Consider the following 15888-nt stretch of genomic DNA (forward strand, 5'->3'; position numbering starts at 1 on the left):
AACCGACGGGAGAACTCGTCGAAGAGCCGCACCTACCCTGCTACCCTGCTACCCCGGTTTCCCCGCACTCAGAACTCCTTTTCGACCACAGGCTCACCTATACTATGTAGTACGGAGGACATGCCAATGAGACTAGACTTCCCCACGTTCAGATGCTTGTGGCATTTCTCGTCTGCCTCGGCTGCAGTCTGGTGCAGACCGTGAAGGGGGGAAGCCCTCTTCAAAGGTCGGAGATGGGGCCTGTGGAATATTCTTGCTGGTGCCGCACCCACTTGCAGGATACTCGGTAATCTATTCCAGAGCCACAGTATACTCAAGTGCTCTGGGAAGGTGGGATACTCCGTCCAGCCCTGACCCTCCGCAGTGTGGAGAGCTGTGCGAGCTGCTATCCGATTATGTGCAAGCGCCATCTTGGGCTCTGACTCCGGTGCCGACTGGGTCCAGATGTCAAGAGGGAGAGAGAGAGAGAAAAAAAAGAGACACTGGGTGACATGCAAGGCAATGCAGCACGATTGTCCGGGGTCGATGAATGCACATTCTCGTGCTGCGTGCTGCGTGCTGCGTGCTGCGAGGTCCAATCCAGATTCCGCCCACACACGTTTAAGGTGCTGCTGCTGCTGCTGCATCCAAGGATCGTCGACCCGCCCGATGCCGATCCAGTCTCATGCAGCCACACATTGCGACAAACTGACCATGTCCGGTCCCAGACGGGATGCTCCTGTCAAGTACCCGTAGTCACCTTTACTCTTGGCTACCTGACAATACGACTCCACCTTCCACCACTACTACCACCACCACCACACCTCCTCCTCCTCCTCCTACTCCTACTCCTACTCCTCCAATCCGGTGCACACAGGAGTCGGACCTCTGAATCTGCCCGGACTGTCCTGTCCCTCCTCCGGTCCACCTCCCTTCAGTCTTCAAATAAGAGACACACTTCGCTCGTTTGGACTTCAATGCGAACTGGCTGACCCGACTACTTCACCACCTCCACAAGGGGCTCTTGAAATCTATTGGCAGTAGATCACACCTGAAACCATACAACATCTCGGCTGGTTTTCCCTCTTTCACGTCCCGGTATCATATCCTAATAGGTGCACCCGCCAATTGGTTCATTAATTCTATACCAAAGTCAACTCCCTCGCCTTGGGAGACAAATCTGTGGACTAGTGAGGGCCATCTCGGACGCACGCGACGGTTGATCGCGCCAATATCACCATTGTATAATCCGCCCACGGTTCCCATACACTCAACTCTCAAAAATGGGCCTGTTGGAGGATGCATGGGAGCTTACGTCTCCCAGGGCACTCATCGCTGCCGCCCTCGGCTCCTATATCATCTACGCCTGTTTAAACCGGCTATACGAGAACTACCGTATAAGTCAAATTGGCCCAAGGGCTCTGGCCGTCTCTCACAGGCTGCCTTGGGGCCTGGACTTTGTCTACTCGGCCGTCCAGGCCACCATACACCACAAGAACCTTGAGAACTGGCAGGGGGCCTTCAAGAGGACCGGCGCCGACAGCGATGGCAACGGTGCATTCACCCTCGAAGTGCGTGCCTTTGACAGGCGAATCGTCTTCACCGCGGACCCCGAGAACATAAAGGCAATCCTGGCCACGCAGTTCGGCGAGTTCGGCAAGGGCGAGCCCTTCCACGTGGAATGGAACGAGTTTCTCGGCGACAGCATCTTTGTGACCGACGGCCAGATGTGGCACACGAGCAGGCAGCTGTTGAGGCCCCAGTTTATCAAGGACAGGGTCAGTGATCTTCACTGCTTCGAGTCGCATCTCGATACCTTCTTGAAGGCCATGGCGAACGGAGGCCCACTCAACGGGGAGAACCAGCAGGTCGACATGGCCGCTGTCAACGGCCGGGTCATGGATATCAGTGACCTCTTCTTCAGGTACACGCTGGACGTGGCAACAGACTTCCTCCTGGGCAAGGATGTCAAGTCCCTCAGGTAAGAACCCGGTTTACGAACGACACAAATGAGATGCGACCTGACAATGTACTGTAAAAGCAATCCGCGGCAGGAGTTCGCCGACGCCTTCAACGAGGTGCAGCGCATCCAGAACATCATCACGCGGGCTGGCCCCGGCCTCAGCGCTTTCATACCCAAGAAGCACTTCCGGAAGTGCCTGGCCACGATGAACGAGTTCGTCATGGAGTACGTCCACAGGGCCCTCCTCCTGACCCCCGAGGAGCTGGCGTCCAAGACCAAGTCCGACATGTCCTACACCTTCCTCCACGAGCTGGCCTCGTACACGCGGGACCCCAAGGTCCTCCGCGACCAGCTGGTGGCCGTCCTCCTCGCCGGCCGCGACACGACCGCCTCCAGCCTGTCATGGACCATCTACGAGCTGGGCCGGCACCCGGAGGTGGTGGCCCGGCTGCGCGCCGAGATCCTCGCCACGGTCGGCGAGCACAGGACCCCGACCTACGCCGACCTCAAGGGCATGAAGTACCTGCAGAACGTCATGAACGAGACCCTGCGCCTGTACCCCGTCGTGCCCTTCAACGTGCGCGCCGCCCTCAAGGATACCCTGCTGCCCCGCGGCGGCGGGCCCGACGGCACCCAGCCGCTCGCCGTGCTCAAGGACACGCCCGTGGGCTACTCCACCCTGATCATGCAGCGCCGCGAGGACCTCTACCCGCCCGTCTCTGAGAACTTCAAGCCCGTCCTGGAGTTCTCGCCCGAGAGGTGGTATCACTGGCAACCCAAGCCGTGGCAGTACAGTGAGTGTCTAGCCGCAGCCGAGCTCTACTCTTCCTCCCGTCTTGCAGTGTGGTAAATTCTGACCCGCGTGTGCACACACAGTTCCTTTCAACGGCGGCCCGAGGATCTGCATAGGACAGCAGTTTGCGCTCACCGAGATGGGCTACGTATTAACGAGGCTGTTCCAGCGGTTCGAGAGGGTCGAGAGCTACATGGACCAGGTGGACGGCGGCGACCCAACTCTCAAGGCTGAGATAGTTTTGCAGCCAGGCGACGGCGTCAAAGTTGCATTCTTCCTCCCCGGCGCCTCCAAGGTCTGAGATATTGACTGGCACGGTGGCAAGGGCTTTGAGTATCAACGAATCGTAGCGTTCCTATCCGGTTTCTGCCAGATCTTGTGTCCACATGATTTCAGTACAAATGGTCATGCATTTGGTATGTAGTTACTGCTAGCATGGGAAGCTTGTATGCCCGTAATTATTCCCGGCAAGGGCTGGTTGACGTTCACAATACTTTGTACATGAATACAAGTTGAGAGTGGCTCGAACGGGGAGCCGTATAGCTTGTTCAGTGAGGACATTCGAGCCCCAGGTAGCCATGTATTTGAAGAATGCAAATGAACCATTCTCTGTGGATTCGTCCTTGTCTCCGCTGATTCCCTCTCTCAAGCCATTTCTCCCAAAAAGCGCAGTGAGGTTACGTATCTAGTCAGACGTTTTGTCGAAACTCGCAGCGACCAAGACTCATTCCTGACCTCCAGATGGTTCTTCCAACTCGGAAATTGCAGCGCTTACCTTGCGTTGGTATGTCTTCGGACGGATATGATAAAAGCGAAACCAGTTACCTTGTGCCCTTCGTGGTGTACCTCTTCAGCCTATACGATGTTACAATCTGTCTCAGAAGCAACGTAGGTCCTGCAAGGGACTTTTGTAAGGCGGACACCGTGTGATAAAGACGCTCTTACAACGGGCATTTTACATACATGCTTGTGAAAATCCAGCAGACAGAACTTGTCGACGGGCACAGGCTTAGGATCCTCTCCAATATCAACAAGATCTACCAAAGTGTCCACTATACAGCCAAAGTATTTTACACATATATAGTACCCATCACCAAAATCTCTCACATGGTGTTTTCCTAGAGACTTATTTTTTATTGGACGACGTTCTCGAGAATAGCTACCCATGGAAGAAGATACTGAGAACGTATGTCCTCTGCAGTAGACCTTCCTGCAGAGAAAAACAAACGGCATGTCACCAAGCCAAAGTATATACAAGAATATGTTTTCGACCATTTTTAATACGGCTGTGTTATGATAGTAATAAAACATGTGATGAGAACCGAGAAAATGAGACAGAAGAGCACGCTTTCAAACAAGATGACCACGAGGGCATGAGGACCGTGGCTTTCTCTGGAGTGCGTAGCTGGATTTTATGCAATACCATTCGCTTGCAAAGGGTGCGTTACACGCCATCGGAATTCTTTTGTCTGTAGCCATGTACAGACACTTTTCTATTTGCATTTCACAGGGTATATTTACTCTTTCGCGCAACTGAGGTTCGAGGTGTCTCGGCGTCCTTGTCACCTCACTCTGAGGCATGGACCATTGCTGGAGGTTGCATGTTTTGTTGCGTTCCAGGTTTTATGCATGCATACATTGATATAAGCCCGCGTGTTCAGGGAACAGTCCAAGCGTCTCCGCCTGAGGACTTTTCCCGGAGAGCCAATGGCAACTCTCAACCTGGCCGTCCGTAGCTTGACAGGGCAGGGGATGGTCATATGTAGGTTGGCGCATCTTAGCACGCATCTTTTGTCTGGCAGAGGTTCTGCCAGCGCGATGTAATTGACGGATCCGGATTCTCAAGACCCTTCAGCCCAGGCCAACAGCCCAGGCAGCATTCCCGAGCTGCTTGATCAGATGACACAAATTCTCAACAATAGGCGCAGCGGTGCCATTCAGGAAATTCGCTCGGAAAACCTCCTCGACAATTGCCATGGTGAGCTTGGGCTCCTCGGCGAGGCTCTCCGCCGCGACGCTGCCGCCCCCAGCGCTCTCTCGGCCATTGCCTTTGCCCTTCTTCACAGGCCCGCGTATGGCGGGCCTGCCCGTACCGTACGATGTAAATTGAGCAGTCTCGCTCATCTCGGGGCCGTCCAGATATATTACAGGCTCGTTTTGGTTGTAACCTGGCTGCGGTCCGGCCGTGCGCCTGGTTGCGCGGGTAAGCACGCCCCACGTCCATATGGTCAGCGCAGCATGATGTACAGCGACCGAATAGAAGTCCTTCAGGTGGCTGGTTGGGAATTCCTTTGCCCATCTGAGGATCTGTCCTGCGTGCCATAAAGAGCGGCGGGACTCGGCGTCCTGTGCCCAACGTTGTAGAGACGGGTAGATCCTCTTGGCCTGCTCGTCGCCCTCCTTGCCTGAAAACAGCTGCAAATCCTCCAGGCTAACGTGAAGATTCACAAAAAGGAGGTTAAGCACGACTTTCTCCTGGGCACTGAGCATGTGTGGCCAGTTCTTCAATGCAGTGCCTTGGAACTGCTCCAGAGCCCTGACAAGTTCCTGGTGGCGGGACTGTAGCAGTGTATTCGGGTTTCCTGCTGTAGACGGGGAGTATGCCGACCACCGATAGATGGTATTCATCTGCCGATATTCCCGGATAAGGGACCAGAAGCCGTGGAGATAGATGGAAACGGCGTATTGGACATCAAGGCGATGCTGATCAATCGCCAGGAGGTTGATGTCGCGCAAGAGGTCGCCGAGTGAAGGCAGCCGTCGATCCTGACCAGCATTTCTTTCAAGGTAGTACATCTTCCATTCCAGGGCGGTCTTTGCAAACCAGATCTCCCTAGCCTCGGGGAGCGGTAGTGTTAGTTCCGCGTAAGATATGTGGGGGTTATTCATGGACGTCATGGATGTTTGCGCGTCTCGGAGATATAAGTGAAATATGAGCCTGTACCGCTCCGTCAGCATCTGTGAACAAGGCTCTTGGGAATATATTCTCACCTTTTCCAAGACTCCCGGTGACACCACGTCTTCCACTTCTCTTCCAGCACGGCCCCGTCGTCTGCTGGGTCCACATGGATGAGCGGATATGCAGACCTTTGGAAACTGCCTCTGCCCCTGATCATTGCGATTGGAATGTTCAAATCTGCAGTGTTTCTATCAGCACGTAGCAACATCAAGACGAATTCTACTTTGCTTACGGCATTCAGCGATTTCCATGCGCCTCCTGTTGCCACTCCACAGTCCGATGTCTTGACCCAAGACAAGAGCTTGGACTAAACTCTGATCCTGAACTTTCGAGTTGTTGTCCTCGAACCTGTTAACGATGGTGACACCTAAAACGCTCATTAGCACTCGGGATTTGAACAGAGGATTATGGCGTCTGCTTCTTACGGACTGCCTCCTGTAAAGCGAATCCAAACTTCCTAAGGGATTTCACAGGTGTCAGGATCCCACCAGCTGACGCAGCAACTGCTGACCATTCAGGGCATTGGGCATTTAAGGAGAATGTTCCAAAATGGATGAACTCCGAGACCTGGCACAAGTGCCACGCTAGGAATGTATGAACCAAGGAGTCCATCACCTCAGTCGAAGGGAATGACGACGCGACGCGGCTCAACATAACATTGTTTTGACAAGTACTCAGAACAATGGCGAGGATCTTGTCACGTCCAGATGAGTGCAGCTTGTCATGGATGATCCTGTCGGGTTTTAGTTGTGTGGCATGTATATCAGCCAACGGGAGACCGCTCTTCTGGTTGTGGATGTTGTCCCTTTGCCCGTCGGGCATCCACCGCCAGGGCGAATTTGTCCATATTTTGACCAGGCGCTGGCGCATGCGAGACATATCCGCGGTGTCCTCGGGCTGGTTAGAGACGTAGTCGGCCAGGTTCGGGTCCGTAGCAAGCATGCCGTGAACGTCACCTATATTCCAGTGGTCGAGCATGCCGAAGTCAAAATCATTCATATCCAGGTTGGCGTCGTCGCAGAAGTCCAGTACAGCAAGGCCCTGCGCCTCAACCATTTTTTGAGAGTCCATCTGCTGCTGTTGTTGTTGTTGTTGTTGTTGTTGTTGCTGCTGGTGCTGGTGCTGGTGCTGCTGGTCGTAGAGAACATCTCGCAGAAAGTCCGAGAACGGCATCTTGTTCATATCCACCAGGCTCTGATTTGGATACGACCCATGGTAGCCACTCGCATTGTCTTCATCGTCCATAATCAGTGAATCTGCCTGGAAACCGTCTGCAATTGCTTGCTCGTGTTTGATAAAGAAGACGTGATAAACGCGGGTAAGAGGAAGAAGATTTAGAAAGAAACCGATGGGCAAATCTCACGGAATAGGACCTAGTCTCGCAAAGTATTCAAAGCAAAGTAAGATGATAGAGAGGGCATGAAAGTCATTGATGATAGGTTACTTTGCCAGCAGGGGCCAGAGATGGACGCGAGGAAAAGAGACGACTCACTTTGGTCCATGATGGTCTCAGGGGTGGGTAGTTGGGCGGCCTCAGCATTGATTGGTGGATTGTTGGCCAGGATGGAAGGGCTGGTACCGGTCGACTGGGCGTGCACAAGATTCGTCATCGCAGGCGCGGCAGGGTTGTGGGGCCCATGTGTTTGCATAGCCTCAGCCGCATTGGAGTGCAGCGAACTCGATCCCAAGTGGTACGCGCTGGGAATGGCTCCGTGGCCGGCTGGAGCCGTGGGCGCAGAGGAAGTGGGCGTGGTGTCGCCGGAGGAGTGCGCGTTCGCCGAGAGGTGCAAGAGATGCATCGCAGCAGCGGAGCCCGCCTCGGAGGGAGAAGGGACACAGGTCAAGTTGCGGTTGCGACACCGTGTGCACGGTTTGGTCTCTTCACACTTGACGCGGGCTTTTGCGCAGGCGTTGCAGGCGTGGGCGACGCGGCCGGCGCCGGGGGACGAGTTGATGCGCCGCCTCTTTGTCCCATTTCCATCATCGTTGTGGTTGGCACGGTGCCTCTTGAGCAGATCAGCACGCGCAAAAGCCTTGGAGCAAACCTGGACCATGAGATTAGCGGCAGGACAGGGATTTCAAAGAAGAAGGATGAGGCCCCTGAGCGGGAAGAAGACGTACGTCACAGACGAAGCGCTTCCCGAGCGTGTGAGTGGCTATGTGCCGCTGGAGATGCTCGGGGCGAGAGTATCTCCTGAGACAGTGAGCACATTGGTAGAGGCTGATATTGGCGGTATGGCCACTGGCCGGCGTGTTGGAGGTGGCACCGGCCACAGCGCTCCCGCCTGTGGTCGAAAGAGCACCAGGAGAAGCGGCAGGGGTGGCGGCAGGCGTCAGATGAGAAGTACCAGATGCAGCGGGCGAGACGCCGGGAGGTGGTGGGTATGTGTAATTCCCGGGCGAGGAGGTGGGCACTGGTTGAGATTGGGAGTGGGAGTGCTGCTGAGACATGGAGGAGTCGGCGTGCAGGAGGTGTGAGAGTGACGGGTTGGTCATTGTCCGGGCCTTGTTGCTGCCCTCAATCCCGAAGCGGGCTCCGGCTTGTCCGGGTCCGTACCGAGACCTGGGGTCTGCTGACGTCCGGGGTGGGCGGAGGGGCGGAGGGGTGGAGGGACGGAGGCGGATGGCGCAGGGACGACCCAACGACGGAACGGATGGCGGTACAAAAAAGGATAGGGCTGGGCCCAACTGGACCGACAAGCGTGACGTGCAGACGGGCCGGGAGGGCGTCGTTGGAGCAGGATGCAGGCAACTGGAGAATGGGTCTCAGGATCAATCGTCGGGAGTGTGGGAGACAACGGGCGGGATGGCGGGAGCGAGGGCGGGTGGCCGGTAATAAGGGGGAGGGCTATTAGTCGAGCTGTCGTAGATAGGATAAAGCTGCACTCCTGACAGCCCCGGCCTGGCGAATGACGAGACCTGGGGGAGTGGGCCTTGGAGCCCAAGAATAGTCGCAAGCCCAAGAATGATGCCTGCTCCCGATGCGTGGTTTGAGTATGGCCGTACGTGTCTCAGCTCTCCCAAACGGGGAACCAGCTTGTTGGACGTGTCGGGCGTCTGGCCGAGCATGTGCCTGCCTGTGCCTGTGCCTGCCTGTGCCTGTGCCTGTGCCTGTTGTAGCGTACTGTTATGCCCAAAGGGGAACTGACCGTACCACTGCATGTAGGTGGTGACAAGATGCTGTTGTGCCGAATTGGGGGTGCAAACGTGATGCGATGCTGTCGACGGGAGAGTGGGACGCGCAGTTGGGTTGGGGCTCGCTGCGGTTACAATACGGCAGGAGCTTCCCCTGCCCTGGCCCGAGGAGCAGGAGCTCTGAGCTCTACTCGGCTAAGCTCTTCGTGCTCGGGCGAGGCCCCTGCCGTCCGCCTCGGGTTCGCTCCACGAGTCAAGACAGGTCCGTGGCAAGAAGACTGACTGACAGCTGAACAATTACACGAGATACTTTGGTGCTGTACTGTTGTACGTCCAAGACATACAATTGGTGATCCAAGATCAGAGGGTCTAATGCGGGACGGGCTGTAGTCTGGGCTCAAACCAAACCGGCACAGGACTCAGACTCTGCCATGCCAGCAAGCTCGGCCGAGCCAATCTATTCCGGGAAAGGCGTTTGTTGCTGTCAGGATCTACGCCCGTCCCTGATCGACAGTGCGCAGGTCCTCTCCCTCCTGCCAGATCGGAATCGACCGCGGAAGTCCATTCTCACCAAGCCTTGCAAGCATTGCTCACGCCTTCTGGTGTCACCGTCAAGACACCAGAGCCAGCAACGTGGCTAGGGTTGTCCATTTTACCTGCCCTACCGCGGACGCTCCGAGTGCCCGTGATCCATGGTCCATGATCCATGGGTCGTGTTCCACAGCCGATACCCACCCAGGTGCCGTCGGGTTAAAGCCCCGTAGGTTGGCTGGGCAGGAGCCAATTGGACCTGCACAAGCCCACCATCCGCCTGTTCCCCAGCTAGTGGCTGACTGCATTACAGAATCCAACTCGGAAATAAGAGGATCTGTCAACGCGTGGCCTGCGGGCAGCATGCAATCAACCCGCGTAAGGGGAGCTTCCCTCTGGGATCCCGCGGGTCACGAGGCTGTGGAATGCCGATCCCAAGATCTGGACCACACACGGTCGTGCTCTTCCATTCCAGCCGAATCGCGGTCGGCTGGCTAGCGAAGCACCAGCTTTGCGCCAAAGCGGTGCCTTGTCCTCCCCGACAAGAGTCCGGGCGCCGAGTCCTCCCACGCTCGCTGGCTCGTCAAGCTGCGCAGACTGGTGGCGTTGGTAGATCTCGGCCGTCACACCTCGGGCGCCGATAGTTGCACCCCAGGATCAGCTGGTAGCCGTCGATAGCGGAGCTGTGTATGGCGACGCCAAGATCCTGACGGGAGCAAGTGGCTACTACGCGAGTGTGCAATGTCACGGACCCTTCTGGGCAATAGATCCTGCCATTAGGGCGTGACCACTGCGGACTTCTGATATGCTGTCAGTCACTATTTGGTGCTGGTCGCCGGCCACAACAGCCTGTGGCAGGCCAGTTGCACAGACTTTGTCCATGACTTTCCCAGGACGAACCCATCGCCGGGTGTTGTGGGCGAACGCGTTCGTCGGGGCTGAAGACGACATCGCTATGCGAGTGCGACAAGTCGTAGCGGTAACGGACCATTGGATTTTCCTCACCTTGTCGGCGGCGTTTAACAGGTGTGTGTGTGGATTGAGACCCCCAGGGTTATAAGGTTAAGTAGGCAATTGGAGCCTTTCCAATCCGCGCCCGCTTCCAGGGGGCTTGTCGCCCAAATCAGAGTTTCGAATTCTCACTATCTCTCCCGTGCTCATCTCGACTTTGATGTAAGGAAGTGGTTCTGCGGCAAGATTACGTTATAGCCCCGAATCTCAACAACTCTGTAAGGCAAACCCACACTGCCATTCCTGGTCATTCCCTTCTTCTCCAACCTCCTTTTCAATCCAGATATGTGTAGCCAGAGCTATACCTTCACCTCCCGATACCTGTTGAGGCAAGGCTGAGCCATCGCGTGGGGTAACCTGGCAGCAGTCAGAACCTAAATCCCAGGCCTGTCGTGTTAATTCTAGGTAGTGCTGTGCATTTGACGCAGTCCTGCATCACTGACAACCTGTAGCAGTTCCCTAGCCACGTCCCGAGCAACTCTATCCTCGGAAAGTGGGCCACATCCCGTCCGTTCACAGCAGCTACACTGCTTTGTGAACTCGAACACTCACTTATATGAGCGATAACTTGCCTTGTCTGAATACCATCTGTACCCCGAGACCCGCGGGAAGACCACGGGGAGTGGGCACTTTTCCCCAGACTTTGGGCGGCGATCAAGCGGGTGCCGGCTCTTTCCCCAGAGTATCAAGAGCTTGGTATTCTCGCTTGTCTCGCCTGGGAATTAGCCCCTAGCCCCTCTCGTGTCTTGTGAGTCTTGTGGGGTCTGGGGAACCGTGAAGGAGGGCGGCAGAGTCTGTTACTGGACCGGAGTCTGGGTAGTCTTCCAGAGCAGCATACACTGCTGCTCTCGCTGTTGATTGTGACAGCGGCCCTCTCGGACCCTACTTGACAACTGCCGCTGCCGGGTTCAGTCTCCATCCTCAAATCAAAAGCAGTGGGTGTGCACAAGGAATCTGTTTGCTGCCGACTTCTCCCCAATCCATATACCAGATTGCACTCCAACTTACTACCGTCTTTGCTCAATGCCTTTCCTATGAACTTCACAATAGCGCTCCGGTGAGAACACATCAAGACATTCCTTGGCTGAGGCAGAATGGCAGGCGACAATATCGCACCGGCCCTACGAGCGGACGACATTGAGGATTCCAAGACCGAACATGTGAGGCAGAGAACCCTGGGCAACGTTCGCCTTCGCCATCACGAGACCAACGAGATCATCCTCATCCCAAAGCCAAGCAATGATCCCAATGACCCGCTGAATTGGTGAGCTGACTGGCGGTTGGATTTATACTTGGTGTGCCTGAGAGCTGACCGATTCAGGCCGCAATGGTACAAGAATTGCATAGCCGTCCTCGTCTGCGTGGCTATCCTCATGTGCAATTTCCTCGCGGCAGGACCGACCGTCACTATCGTCAACACGACCGTGGACTTCTTCCCGGCTTCGCCTCCCACCGTCGATCCAGCGGGTTTCAGTGCGAACATCTCCAAGATCGCCTACTTCTTCAGCACCACTGCGCTGCTTCAGGGAACTGGTAACTTCATATGGGTCCCTCTAGCGAATAAATACGGTCGTCGTCCTGTCTATGTGGCTAGTTATGTGAGTCTCGGAATGTGCCTGTCTCTGTTTCTCGGAAGTCATCATGTCCCTGGTGGTCAGAGGCTCGGAGGCTGGCTCGAAAGTTCAGAGCGGCTTGGGAGTTGAGCCTTTCAGGATGTCACGGGTGTACATCCTGGTGACTGAGTTGTATCCCTACGCGGTCCTGAACTTTGCCTCGTCAGTGTACTGTCTTGTACGACGATAATAGGCTTCGACTTTGGTGCAAGTGCTGACTATTTTGGAAGACTTTATACCTGGCCACCGCTATCTGGGCGATATTGGATCACTCTTATGGCGGGTTCTTGGCTGCGCGGATCCTGATGGGCTTCGCCTCCGGGGCAGCGGAGACCATAGCACCTGTGACCATCTCGGACCTCTTTTTCCTGCATCAGCGTGGTACCATAATGGCCCTCTACACTTCTTTCCTGTCTGTCGGTGTGGGCTTTGGTATGATCATTGCTGGGTAAGTATATGAAATGATTGGAATGGGAGTAAGCCCCATCTAATGCGTATTTAGCCTTATCACTATCAACAACGGCTGGCGTGTGATTTATGAGGTAGCGGCAGCCATCATCGGGTTCATCCTCCTCTTCGCTTTCTTTGCATTCCCTGAAACCGCCTTTTTCCGCGAGGACGCAGCTGTTGGTGATGGTCAGCCCCCGCAACGGCTGTCAAGCGGGAATGAATCCGAGAAGACTCACCGGACTGCAGCTCGCGTCGCGGACATTGAAGCTTTGTCTCAATCTCAGCAAAGCCCCACCAAGAAGAAGAAGACTTACTTGCAAAGCCTGAGTCTCTATAACGGCACCTTCACCTCAGAACCTCTATACAAGATCTTTGTGCGCCCCTTCGGACTAATCCTCCTGCCTCCTGTGCTCTGGGCGGCCCTCGTCGAGTCCGTGACTATCGGCTTCCTCGTTGCGGTCACCTCCAATGTTGACCCTGCCTTCCTGGCCACGTATAACTTCGAGGCCTGGCAGGTCGGCCTCTGCTTCATATCCGCCTGCCTCGGCTCCGCGATCGGCATCCCTGCAGGCGGAAAGCTCGGTGATGTGGTGGCAGACCATTTCACGCACAAGAACGGTGGCATCCGGGAGCCTGAGATGCGACTGCCTGCTATCCTTCCCAGCCTGGTCACGACGCCGTTGGCCCTGGTCCTGTATGGCGTGGGTATCCAGAACAAACTACATTGGATTTGCCCTACTGTTGGATTGGGTCTATGTGAGTGTCAAACTTGATGCCAGTCGTGCACGAAGCACGGAACTTACACCGAAGCCACCAGTGAACTTCTCGATTGTACAGGCCACGAATATTGTGCTGGTCTACGTGATTGATGCTTACCGGCCTGTCGCTGGCGAGGTGACACTGGCTGTGATGGGTTTCAAATGTGAGCGATCCTGTTTTTAATAATCTCTCAGCGCCTCATTTACTCCAAGGCTAATGAAAATTTGCGCAGCCCTCTTCGGCTTCCTGCTCTCGTTTTACACGAACCCATGGGTCAACCAGTCGGGGTATCTCAACGCGTACGGCGCGATGGCGGGCATCTCAGCCGCTATTCTCGTCCTCTGGGTACCTCTGTACGTGTGGGGCCGGCATATTCGGCACGTCACCTGGTCGTGGCCCGCCATTTCCTACGTCCACTGGAGCGAGGATCGTGAGGTTGGCGAGTGAACAGAGCTTTGTGTCTCTGCTAACTTCATCTGTCGTTGTCCACATGTATTTGTGCTGCGATTTGTATGCTAAAAAGTGTCGAGATTCACAGCTGTATGCATATTGTGCGGATGGGCTCAATTTTAAATCTATTGAAGTGCACCTGGGAAACTCGAAGTGAGTTAATAGCATCATGCTCTGCCACACGACTCACTCTCCCAATCACAGTGACGGAATCAAGTAAGATCTTGTCATCATTGCTCATCACTAACCACGAAAAGGGCCGATCTACTGGAACTGGTGTGATATAAGGTTCCTCACGAAGCTGTCGACTTACACTGATAACCCACCGTCCAAGACCATGTTCTGTCCCGTAACGCTCTTATTCTTCACGTATGTTAGAACCTGTTCCGCAACGTCTTCAACTGTGGCCAATGTCTTCAGCTTGGACGCCTCAGTCATCGCCTGTATCCTCTCGGGAGGGAAACTCAGTCCCCATTCCTGAATTGTCAAGCACGTTAGAAGTGGGCCGGTTCTTTTTTTTTTTTTTTTTTTGTTGGAAAAAAAAAGGCAGACTTCTCCCTTTTACACAAAGAGACAAAAAGCGGTGCATACGGCAGGGGATTGACTGACCGTCAGCAACAAACCAGGGCTCACACTGTTCACCCTCACCTTGGGTGCAGCGAGCATGGCCAACGCCTTGGCAAGATGAAGGTGGGCGGCCTTGGTGACAGAATAGGCGAGGGAGCTCCCGCTGACCTTGACGCCGGCCAGGCTCGCGGTGGTGACGAAACACCCGCTCTCCTTGGGGCCACCGTCCTCGTCGTCCCATCCAGCAGAGAGATACGGCTTCGCCGCATGCATCAGCCACAGGTGGCTCTTGACATTCACGGTAAAACACCTGTCCCAGTCCTCGTCGACCATGTTATCCTCGAGGTCGTAGAGGTTCCGCATGTGGGTCCAGCCTCCATTGCTGAAGACGACGTCCAGGCGTCGCTTGCCCTCGCCCTCGCCCCCGCCGCTGGAAGGGCACATGACGTCCATGGCCTCCTTGACCAGCCGCTCGACGTCCGCCCGGGAGGCCAGGTCCGCCCTGACGGCGTGGTAGTCAACCCTCCCCTCGGTGGGGGCCAGGGTGCTGATGGATTTCAGCTTGGAGACCAGGTCCTCGGCGCGCTGGACGTTGTTGGCGTAGTTGATAACCACACGCATGCCGTTGCGGGCGAAGAGCTCGGCAACGCAGGCCCCGAGGCCCGCTGAGCCGGCGGTGATGAGGGCAATGGGAGGGCGTGGCGAGGACATGGTGAAAATTCAAGCTGCCTTGTGAGCTGCCTGGAGGGTGGACTGGGAGAGAACTGCTGTTTTGCAGAGGTGAGGTTGTGATATGGCTGGACGTCTCCACGAGTATCCACCGCAGAGACGCTTTTCACTCCTCTCTTTCCCTTTTCGGACAGGAGGTGCGCAGTGATTCGCTGTGTGTGAGACGGTCTTGTCTTAGGGGGATCTTGGGTTGTCAAGCCTAATACTGGGGTTCCCCGCGAGCTGGGCTGGTTGCTTGAATGAATCGCAAGTTCATCGGGCGAGAACGGGGTCGAGAAGGCGTGAGTCCCACCTTGAGCTCGGCCGGGGTAGTTGGGCGGGGGCTCCGTTCACGGATCTATTGACCAGGCCGACTTACAAGGGGTGCTGCCCCACGCGAGGTCTAACTATTGTGCTGTGGTGGATCCACACAAATACCCTCCACACTTGCGTGCCTGTTGTGCACCCGACTCTCGGGTTCGCGCCACACCTGTCATACACACAGAGAACCTTACAATGCATGTCAGAGCAGGTGACAACCGGCAAATCAACGGAATATGCAAAGCATGTTCGGGGATCTAGGCTGGCCTGGTCCGGCCTGACTCTTGTCACTGTCGCATGTTGCCCTCGGCAGAATACTTGTTTCTGTAAACTTTAATTATCCATGGCAGTTCAGAAACCTCCTGCCTGCATGGGACGGAAGAGTGCTGTTCCAACTTTCAAGGTTATGGGCAATACAGTACGGGCTGTTAAAGGCTGCAGTCAATATACGGTACTGTTATACAGCCCTGGAGTGATACACCTCCCGGCTCTGCCGTCCCCCCACCTGCCCACTTCCCGTACGCCAGCCCAGACGGAACTAGTATCCACTCTAGATCTGCAGTCTTCCGCGCTTTGGCACAAGATATTCCTTATTGCGGCAGTCGATGACAACAGACTAGATCACCACCACCTCCAGTGGCCTCCCGTG

At 55.5% G+C, this 15888-nt stretch overlaps 4 protein-coding genes across 4 annotated transcripts; 2 read left to right on the top strand and 2 right to left on the bottom strand.

The window, feature by feature from the left end:
• The first annotated feature begins 524 nt into the window (after positions 1–524).
• KVR01_005095 (uncharacterized protein) lies at positions 525–3427 on the top strand. Its single transcript, XM_044786538.1, has 3 exons — positions 525–1960; positions 2021–2736; positions 2819–3427. The coding sequence occupies exons 1-3, from the start codon at positions 1263–1265 to the stop codon at positions 3034–3036; spliced, it is 1632 nt and encodes a 543-aa protein (XP_044645540.1). The 5' UTR covers positions 525–1262; the 3' UTR covers positions 3037–3427.
• A 434-nt stretch (positions 3428–3861) lies between these two features.
• On the bottom strand, positions 3862–9118 carry KVR01_005696 (uncharacterized protein). The gene is made up of 6 exons (XM_044786206.1): positions 7816–9118; positions 7187–7739; positions 6120–6926; positions 5927–6061; positions 5727–5871; positions 3862–5673 (listed from the first exon to the last, which is right to left on the bottom strand). Exons 1-6 carry the CDS (start codon positions 8188–8190, stop codon positions 4587–4589), a joined length of 3102 nt encoding a protein of 1033 aa, XP_044646141.1. The 5' UTR covers positions 8191–9118; the 3' UTR covers positions 3862–4586.
• Positions 9119–9253: 135 nt separating this feature from the next.
• KVR01_005558 (uncharacterized protein) lies at positions 9254–14082 on the top strand. Its single transcript, XM_044782696.1, has 6 exons — positions 10596–11635; positions 11693–11969; positions 12215–12432; positions 12487–13190; positions 13252–13356; positions 13426–14082. The coding sequence occupies exons 1-6, from the start codon at positions 11466–11468 to the stop codon at positions 13638–13640; spliced, it is 1689 nt and encodes a 562-aa protein (XP_044646003.1). The 5' UTR covers positions 10596–11465; the 3' UTR covers positions 13641–14082.
• On the bottom strand, positions 13953–14921 carry KVR01_004982 (uncharacterized protein; the record flags this gene model as incomplete). The annotated part of the gene is made up of 2 exons (XM_044791938.1): positions 13953–14120; positions 14253–14921. 2 exons carry the CDS (start codon positions 14919–14921, stop codon positions 13953–13955), a joined length of 837 nt encoding a protein of 278 aa, XP_044645427.1.
• Between the last annotated feature and the right edge of the window lie 967 nt (positions 14922–15888).

This window comes from Diaporthe batatas, assembly GCF_019321695.1.
Source record: "Diaporthe batatas strain CRI 302-4 chromosome Unknown Contig00005, whole genome shotgun sequence".
NCBI lineage: Eukaryota > Fungi > Ascomycota > Sordariomycetes > Diaporthales > Diaporthaceae > Diaporthe > Diaporthe batatas.

Bases quoted from the DNA above. Each gene is read 5' to 3' on its own strand.
- KVR01_005095 (XM_044786538.1), top strand. From the start codon at position 1,263: ATGGGCCTGTTGGAGGATGCATGGGAGCTTACGTCTCCCAGGGCACTC. The intron at 1,961-2,020 runs GTAAGAACCCGG...GTACTGTAAAAG, and splicing joins AAGGATGTCAAGTCCCTCAG to CAATCCGCGGCAGGAGTTCG. The intron at 2,737-2,818 runs GTGAGTGTCTAG...GTGCACACACAG, and splicing joins ACCCAAGCCGTGGCAGTACA to TTCCTTTCAACGGCGGCCCG.
- KVR01_005558 (XM_044782696.1), top strand. From the start codon at position 11,466: ATGGCAGGCGACAATATCGCACCGGCCCTACGAGCGGACGACATTGAG. The intron at 11,970-12,214 runs GTGAGTCTCGGA...CTATTTTGGAAG, and splicing joins CTGTCTATGTGGCTAGTTAT to ACTTTATACCTGGCCACCGC. The intron at 13,191-13,251 runs GTGAGTGTCAAA...CGAAGCCACCAG, and splicing joins TACTGTTGGATTGGGTCTAT to TGAACTTCTCGATTGTACAG.
- KVR01_005696 (XM_044786206.1), bottom strand. From the start codon at position 8,190: ATGACCAACCCGTCACTCTCACACCTCCTGCACGCCGACTCCTCCATG. The intron at 5,872-5,926 runs GTAAGCAAAGTA...GAAACACTGCAG, and splicing joins CATGGAAATCGCTGAATGCC to ATTTGAACATTCCAATCGCA. The intron at 5,674-5,726 runs GTGAGAATATAT...GGAGCGGTACAG, and splicing joins CACCGGGAGTCTTGGAAAAG to GCTCATATTTCACTTATATC.